This window comes from Rhincodon typus, chromosome 1 (genome assembly GCF_021869965.1).
Source record: "Rhincodon typus isolate 14 chromosome 1, sRhiTyp1.1, whole genome shotgun sequence".
In the NCBI taxonomy this organism is placed as follows: Eukaryota; Metazoa; Chordata; class Chondrichthyes; order Orectolobiformes; family Rhincodontidae; genus Rhincodon; species Rhincodon typus.
In genome coordinates this window covers 99,021,074-99,029,970 of record NC_063332.1, presented here as the reverse complement: position 1 = coordinate 99,029,970, position 8,897 = coordinate 99,021,074, and the positions used below count along the sequence as shown (strand labels likewise).

The following is an 8,897-nucleotide window of genomic DNA, read 5'->3' as shown; positions in this document are numbered from 1 at the left end:
GGAGCAGATGCGGCGGAGGCGAAGGAATTGGGAATAGGGGATAGCATTTTTGCAGGAAGGTGGGTGGGAGGAGGAGTATTCTAGGTAGCTGTGGGAGTCGGTGGGCTTGAAATGAATATCGGTTTCTAGGTGGTTGCCCGATATGGAGACAGAGAGGTCCAGAAGGGGAGAGAGGTGTTAGAGATGGTCCAGGTAAACTTAAGGTTGGGGTGGAAGGTGTTAGTGAAGTGTATGAACTGTTCGAGCTCCTCGTGGGAGCACGAGGCGGCGCCAATACAGTCATCAATGTAACGGAGGAAGAGGTGGGGTTTAGGGCCGGTGTAGGTGCGGAAGAGGGATTGTTCCACGTAACCTACAAAGAGGCAGGCGTAGCTTGGGCACATGCGGGTACCCATGGCTACCCCCTTTGTCTGTAGGAAGTGGGAGGAATTGAAAGAGAAGTTGTTGAGTGTGAGGACGAGTTCGGCTAAGCGGATGAGGGTATCAGTGGAGGGGGACTGGTCGGGCCTGCGGGACAGGAAGAAGCGGAGGGCCTTAAGGCCATCTGTATGGGGAATGCAGGTGTAGAGGGACTGGACGTCGATGGTAAAGATGAGGTGTTGGGGACCGGGGAATTGGAAGTTCTGGAGGAGGTGGAGGGCGTGGGTGGTGTCACGGACATAGGTAGGGAGTTCCTGGACCAAGGGGGAGAAAATGGAGTCTAGATAGTTGGAGATCAGTTCGGTGGGGCAGGAGCAGGCGGAGACAATGGGTCGACCAGGGCATTCGGGTTTGTGGATTTTGGGAAGGAGATAGAAGCGGGCAGTGCAAGGTTGTGGAACGATGAGGTTGGAGGCCGTGGGTGGGAGGTCACCTGAGGTGATGAGGTTGTGGATGGTTTGGGAGATGATGGTTTGGTGCTCAGGGGTGGGGTCATGATCAAGTGGGCGGTAGGAGGAGGTGTCGGAGAGTTGGCGTCCGGCCTCGGCGACGTAGAGGTCAGTGCGCCATACTACAACTGCGCCTCCCTTGTCCGCAGGTTTTATGGTGAAGTTGGGATTGGAGCGGAGGGAGCGGAGGGCTGCACGTTCTGCAGGGGAGAGGTTGGAGTGGGTGAGAGGGGTGGAGAGGTTGAGGCGATTGATGTCTCGACGGCAGTTGGAGATGAAGAGGTCGAGGGAGGGTAGGAGGCCTTGGGGTGATGTCCAGGAGGAGGGGGTGTGTTGGAAGCGGGAGAAGGGGTCAGTAGAGGGAGGGTTAGGTTCACGGTTAAAGAAGTAAGCGTGGAGGCAGAGGCGGCGGAAAAACTGCTCTATGTCCAAGCGTGAGCGGTATTCGTTGATCTGTGGGTGGAGGGGGACAAAGGTGAGCCCTTTACTGAGTCCTCAGTAATGCTTTTCTTTTCCTTCAAACATTCCCACTCGAGTTCAAACAATGTCAGAAAATACTTGCTCTGACTTTTTGAGTACTGCTGCCTCTGACTTCCTGCATCTGTGGTATCCCTGCAATCCTGACACTAAAGCTGATAAATTCATCATTGCATGCTGGGAACTGTATCAATTCTTCCATTCTCTCATTGATGGATTTGAAATCTGCAATGGTCTCTATCCGCTGTATCATGAGGTTGTCGTCAGCAAAATTAACAAAGAAACCTAGTGTTTCTGCTCTTTGACATACAGTGTATTGTTTCTTCCATAACTTCCAACACTTACCTGTCTGTGGGTTTTTAAACAGCTGCGGAAGGAGAAGTGTTCGTCAGCAACATGAAGAAAGCTTTTTCATACAGAAAATGGCTAGCACTGTCTGAGAGTCTGGGATGCAGATTTAAGCAAAGCATTCAAAAGGGAAATAGACTTACCTGAAAAGGGTCAGAGCAGCAGAGATATGGGCTCTTATGGTGCAATGGTGGTATCTCTACCTCTAAGCCAAAAAGCTCAGTTCAAGACCCACCTGCTCCTGTGTGTTATTTGTCTGAACAGATTAATGGGTGGAGGCCAGCAAGGGGAAGCAGTCCTGGGTGAAGGCCGGCGCAGGGAAACAAGCCCTGGAGAAAACTTACCTTGGAGCAGTTGGTAGCCAGTGTGGAGCGGACTGGAGGCTTGGAGCAGAGCAGGGATGGGTTGCTGGACTGGGGTCTGGTGCGGGCAGTTAAGAACATATGTGGAAGTCCCTGTGCTCAGCTACGGCAATGTAATGTTTATGTGTAATTTGTTTATACGACTGTAATGACTATCCTTTTATGTATGTCTTATGTCTGTAAAGTAACACAACTATTCTTTTTTATTCCTCTTTTTGTACCTAAGATTTGTACCTAGGTACTTGTACCTAAGATGGAGCCATAAGAGGAGACATTGTAAAACTTATCACTGTACTCTGTATGTTTGTGCTTGAGTACATGTGACAATAAAGGATATTCTATTCTAATTAAAAGTATCTGTTGGGCAAAATGCACATTCCCAGAGCTCATGCAAACTCGACAGGACAAGACTGTCTCCTGCATTGTAAAAATTCTGCAATTTTTAATTTAAAGTATTTGACAAAATGAGAAAAAACTTCTTCATTTTAGGATTGAAACTGCAGTGCCTGAGAATATGGTGAGACAGATTCAATAGAGGAATTGAAGAAGAAATTGTACTGCTATTGAAAAGCACGGCTACAGGAGAACAAGACGTAGTGGGAAGCAGGACCGATGCAAAATGAATTGCTCCTCGAGCAAATTGCGCCAACAGAAAGATGACCTCCTTCGCGCTGCGACAATTTCAGTCCACAGGAGCATTGCCGGCAGCTGGCCAGGCGTGGCGCTGTGACCGGAGCCTGCAGCATTGCCTGACGTTGGCCAGAGGCGGCGCTGTCCTGGGAGTCGCGGGTTGTGGAAGGCGCGGAGCTGCACGTTGCTCCTTGCGGTGACCCGGCCGGTTGGTGACTGTTGGGGATGTCTCTCGGTGTTTGTGGAAGGTCGGTGCTTCGGCTCATCCTGAGGGCGAGTCTGAGCAGGAATCTGCTCCGTTTCAGTCCAGTTACCCGGTCCAGCAGCTATTCCAAGGTCTAGTTTAATTAACTTGACGGTCGTTGTTATATGGTTCTGTTCGTTATTAATATAAACTTTATTGAACAAGTTCAGGATTAAAGAAGCACGAGAGATCATCATAGAATAAGATGGCATTGATTAGAGGTCATTCGTGTCTGTGCAGGTGCTTTGAGAAAGATATTCTATTGATCCAGTTCCCCTGCTGCTTCAAATAGTCTTCCACATTTTCTCCGATATTTATTCAACTCTCCAGAAGTTTTGAGCATCACATTTTAGGAAAGATGTAAAAGGCATTGGAAAGAGTGCTGAAAAAAATAATGAGAATGGTTCCAGGGCTGAATGACTTCCTAAGTTAAATAGATTGGAGAAGTTTGTTTTCCACAAATATTGTAAGATTGAAAGCAGTTTTATAGAAATTTTCAAAATCACAAAGAGGTTGGACAGAGGAGATGGGGAGAAACCTTTCCTCTTCATGGAAAGATTGAGATCCAGAAGGCATATAGAGGAATAGCTGTTTCACATCTTCAGATGTTGGGATCTGGAACATACTGCCTGGGAGTGGTGAAGGTGAATTCAGTCAAGGGATTCAGGAGGGAATTAAAAGGGGAGGTGGTGACCTAGTGGTATTACTGCTAGACTATTAACCCAGAGATAGTAATCTGGGGATTCAGGTTTGAATCTCACCATGGCGGATGATGGGATTTGAATTCAACAGAGAATTTTGAATCACCTCATCTGCCTAGGTACCTTACAGTCTTCAGGTATCAATATTGAGACCTCGTGACTGCAAAGTCCTTCAGCAAGAAACAAAGTACAGTGCAGCTCAAGGAACAGCACTAATTTTGATCAGTCAGTTATTCCTCCATGTTGAACACTATTTGGAAGAGGCTGTGGGAGGAAAAAGGTCACAGAAGGTACTTTGGATTAGGATTTGAATGCTCATGATCAGAAATGGCTCGGTATACCACTGACAACTGACCTGGTTGAGACCTGAAGAACATACCTAACAGACTGGGTTAATGGGTGATGAGTGAACCTCCTCAATCTAGCTTTCACAAATATGTCTATTCAGGATATTTTAGATAAAATTGCCCATCATACAGCTCTTGTGGAAATGAAGTCATGTCTTCATACGAAGGACATCATCCTGTTGTTTAGCATTCTCATTGTGCTAAATGAAATAGATTCAGAACAGATCTAGGAGCTCAAAGCTGGGGATCTACATGGCACTGTGCGTCAGTAGCAGCAGAGTTGTGTTCCAACACAATTGATAATCTCATGGATTGACAAACTCTTCAGTATACTTAAAAGGTTTCAAGAACATTTGTAGCTTGGGTGTGGATGAGGTTGTAGACATGCTCCCCGAGCCAGTGAGTTTGGTTGCAAATGTTTTGTCACCCTGCTGGGTAATGTCGTCAGTACACCTGTGATGAAGTGTTCTAGTCTACTATTACCATCAAATAAAGAGACCAACCCTGGGTCCATGACAATTGCAGGTAAACATGTCAGGAGCATCACTAGGCACAATTAAAAACGCTGTGTCAACCTCATGAAATGATAATGTAAGATTACAATCAATCTAATGCAAGAAGCAGCATATGATTGATAGAGTTTACAATCGCACATTCAAAGCTTAGGTTCGCCACATCTCGTTGTGAGTAACGGACAGTTGGTGAGCTAATGGGAGGAAGAGGCTCCACAAATATCCCTGTCCTTGTGATGCAGAGTGCAGCCTGCGGTGCGATAGTTGGGACTGGAGCGTTTGCAACTATCTATAACCGAAAGTGTGGATGATCAAACCTAACCTCATTTTGAGATCCCCAGCATCATAGATGCAAATTTCCAGCCAATTTTATTCATTCCACAAGATAAAACTTTAAGATGTAGGAGCAGAAGTAGGCATTCAGCCCATCAAGTCTTCTCTGCCATTCAATGATCATAGATGATCTGATAACTTCAACTCCACTTTTCTGCTTTATCCCTATAAAATGGACTCCATTACTGAATAAAAATCTCTTCTCAGCCTTGAGTATTCTTAATGACCCAGCCTTGACAGTAGATTCACTGACCTCTGAAAGAAAAGATTTACTCCTCATCTCTGTCTCAAATGGGTGACCCCTTACTCTGAGGTTATACTCTCTGGTCTTAGACTCGCCCACAATGGGAAACAAACTCTCAGTATCTACCCTGTCAAGTCCCGTAATAAGTTTATATGTTTCAATAAGGCTTTCTCTAATTCTTCTAAACTCCAGTGTGTACAAGCCCAATGTACTGAACTATTCTTCATAAGAAAATCTTTCATATCCAGAATCAAACTAGTAGACCTTCTCTGGATTTCCTCTACTACCTAAATATCTTCTCTTAGATAAAGGACTAAAATTGTTCACGGTATTCCATATATGGTCTGACTAGTATAGTTTTGAACCTTGTTTTCTTTTAGCAAGATAGCCCTGTTTTTATATTACATTCCCTTTGAAGTACAGTTCGTTTGGCATAATTTGAAGAAGGCTGAGGGTGTTCTTCCAGTTTCCTGGTAATATTTGTCTTCTTCAAAACCTAAAAGATCTCATTGTTATTACATTACTGTCTAGGCAAGATCTCTGTGTGTAGTGTTGTCTGCTGTGTGCCTCATTATGACAGTGATTAAAACATTGATTTTAAAAAAAAAGCACTGTTAGACCATGTGATGTTGTGAAAGTTGCTGTATAATTGAAAGTCGTTCTCATGCATTTTTCCTTTTGTCAGTTTTCAAGGTGTCCCTATCAATGTAGCAGTCATTAACTCACTGACGTAACCCAGTTATGGAAATTGCGATCTTTCTGGTTTCAGTTCTGTATATTTATTCATTGAAACATCGGAGAAATATAAGGAAATGTTCAAACTTAAAAATAACTAGAAAACAACACTCAAAATAATAAGTATTTCAGCTTAATCTCTTTTGATCAACCCTTATGTGAATATTTAATGGTGGAATCATGAAACCAGCTTGAAGTGGGTATTCATAAAGTCATAGAGTTACTTATGGCACAGAAGATCTTTTGGCCCATTAAATTCGTGCTGGATTGCTGCAGAATAATTCAGTTGTTCCCACTCCCCCTCCTTGATGCACAAAGCCATCTTCTGTGCTGAGCAGATTTCTGATTGATAACTAGCTTGGAATAATGAAGAACATTGTACCATCGTTTGGCGTTCAGATTCCTGCTATGGCTTTCCTTGGTTTTATGTCTACCCACCACCAATCTGAAACTCTTCAAGACCTCCAAATCTGGCCTTTAGTAATCCCCAATTCTATCATTCCATTGTTGATGGTTGCATCTCCAGTCACCTAGGTGGAGAACTCTATAATTTTCTTTATCAAACACTTAGCTTTTTTCTCTCCTTTTAAAAGAGCTCCTTAAAGGCGACTTTAAATTCATTTGTTGGAGGGCTTGAGTAAGGTTAAATTTATAAATCTGTTGAGAAAAGTTAAGTCTGCAGCAAATTAATGAAGAAAGAACAGAATTTAATAAGCAGTGTTGGGTATTAGTGACTAAGAGCACGTCAGAAAAGAAAGGAGTAAAGAAGTAAATAGTTGCTTGGGAAGTGCAGTACTTGAGCATTATTGGTGAAAGAAACATTCTGTTCAAATGTTTAAACTAGCACTCATCAGGTCCAATACAAAAATGCCAAATTTCAAAGGGAGTTACAGTTTATATTGCATGAAGGAAGGTTGTTGATTGGTTGACAACGCAATTCTGCTTGTTTGAGGTGTGTTATGGCAGATACAGCAAGGAACTAAAACAAAGTTGCTGGAAAAGCTCGGCAGGTCTGGCAGCATCTGTAAAGGAGAAAACAGAGTTAATGTTTCGGGTCCGGTGACCCTTCAAAGGAAGGAACTATCCTCCCCATGTTTTTGTTTAATTCAAAAAGCAAAGTGCCTGGATATGTTCTCTTTTCCTGCAGAGGGCAATTCTTTGTATGAATATATGTAACTTCCAGCAAGCATAGGTGAGCGACATTACAAGCCTAGCTAATAATCTTAATTTTAAAATAAATTTTAATTTAGCTGTTAGTATAATTCTCAACACACTCAGGATCATTCTGCAAAGACTGTCCAATGGTACAATTCTGTCCAGTGGCAGAATTCCATCCAATGTTATGCATTATGCCCTGTTTTCCAAGATTATATGCAATCATCAGTATTTTGCCTATTGTGAACTACCAAAGAGACATGCAGTTTGATGCAATCACTGGCAGTCAGGAAGTAAGGCCTGCATATCTCATACTAGACCTGAAATTCATTAAACACACTACACATTTATGTGGTGGGCAGAACATCTTTGGCTTAATGGCAGTGTTCTGTCATTGGAAAACACCACTGTGTGGCTGTTGCATAAGAGCAGTGTGAAACAGCTAACTTCATCTGTTGCTTAATTTTTTGACATAACTTAGTATCCCAGGCTAACATGAGGTAGATTAGGCCTGAAAGTGATGCCTTAGCTCCATTCTTGAGTATGTGCAGTTCAAAGCTAGCAATAATCGATTGAGATACCACATTCATGGAGAATTTTGTTATTGGGTTCTCTACTGTGGTCAAGTGCAAGCCTACCTTAATGGTCAATATACACATTGGGATTCTTACAACTCCACGAGCTAGAAGACTGGTTTTATTGGTAATCTCATAAATGGGGCCTGTACCATTTATTTGCTGTTTATGCAGGTTTGGTGCTGAACTTGGGTGCATCATTGCCATTCTGTGAGATAATGTCCACCCTAATCATATTGTTTGCTGTATAATGGACATCTTCACAGATGGACCTAGGATCACCAATTTCAAACCTAAGAAGTGACCAGTCTACCTCATTACACTGGAAGAGTAAGCTGTCTAAAATTTTGAGTAACAGATGAAGCTAGCCATTTTATGCTGCTGCCATGCAATAACAACACAAGTATTTATTTCTACAGCAGGATGCTTCAGTTAGGCAAAAGAGATATGTTATCTACTAAACTAATGACTAATGTAATCTATGATTTTCAGTGCCAATATGATGCTATGTTCTGAAGTATGATCAGAAATATGGTGCCGGATTGTGGTGACAAAGCAATTTTCACTGTATTTTCCCAAATACATGTGCCAATAAAATCATTCATTAATGTGGAGATGCTGGTGTTGGACTGGGTTGGACAAGGTCAAAAATCACATGTCACCAGGTTATAGTTCAACAGGTTTTCAAATAAACCTGTTGGACAATAACCTGGTGTCGTGCGATTTTTGACATCATTCTTTAATTCATTCAATAGGTTTGGATTATTAATGGAAGCTAGTCCATGCCCATATCAGTGATCAACAACAACCTTTATTAAATATTAACAATATACAGAACATGGTAAGAAAGGACATCTCTGGAACCTTACTCAGATCCTAGTTCTGTGTGATCTCATATCATTACGACAAAGCTTCTTATGTATGTTAGGACTTGCTATTATTAGAACAAAGATATAGTTAACCATCTGCTCCACAGGTGTATAAGCCATATATCTTAATAATTGATAACTGTATCAAACAGTAATTCACTTTGGTTTTTCATAATGAGCAACCCTACAGCCGATGCTTTCAAAGCTCAGAATATAATCTTTAACATTAGGTGTGATTCTTCGGTTGAACAGAACATGTTGATTGATCCTGAGTGTGTATTACACTAACATTATTTATAATTATTGGTAGTGCTTGAAATGTTGCTCACTTATACTTGCTAGAAGCTGCACATGTTCATACAAAGGCACCTGTCCCCTGCAGGTAAAAGGAATGAGAATATGTACAACCATTGTTTCTTTTTATAATTAAACAAAACTGTGGGGGATGGTAGTTATCTGATATTTGACAATGCATCGATCATTTAGTGATGATTTG

General features: G+C 42.3%; 1 protein-coding gene across 1 annotated transcript in view; it reads right to left on the bottom strand.

The window, feature by feature from the left end:
- Window positions 1-2,632: 2,632 nt before the first annotated feature.
- LOC125484367 (condensin complex subunit 3-like) overlaps window positions 2,633-8,897 on the bottom strand; it is a 52,241-nt gene continuing 45,976 nt past the window's right edge. Inside the window, exon 11 of the mRNA XM_048602700.1 lies at window positions 2,633-3,061. Coding sequence (XP_048458657.1) covers window positions 2,633-3,061 — 429 coding nt within the window. The remainder of the gene's footprint in view (window positions 3,062-8,897) is intronic.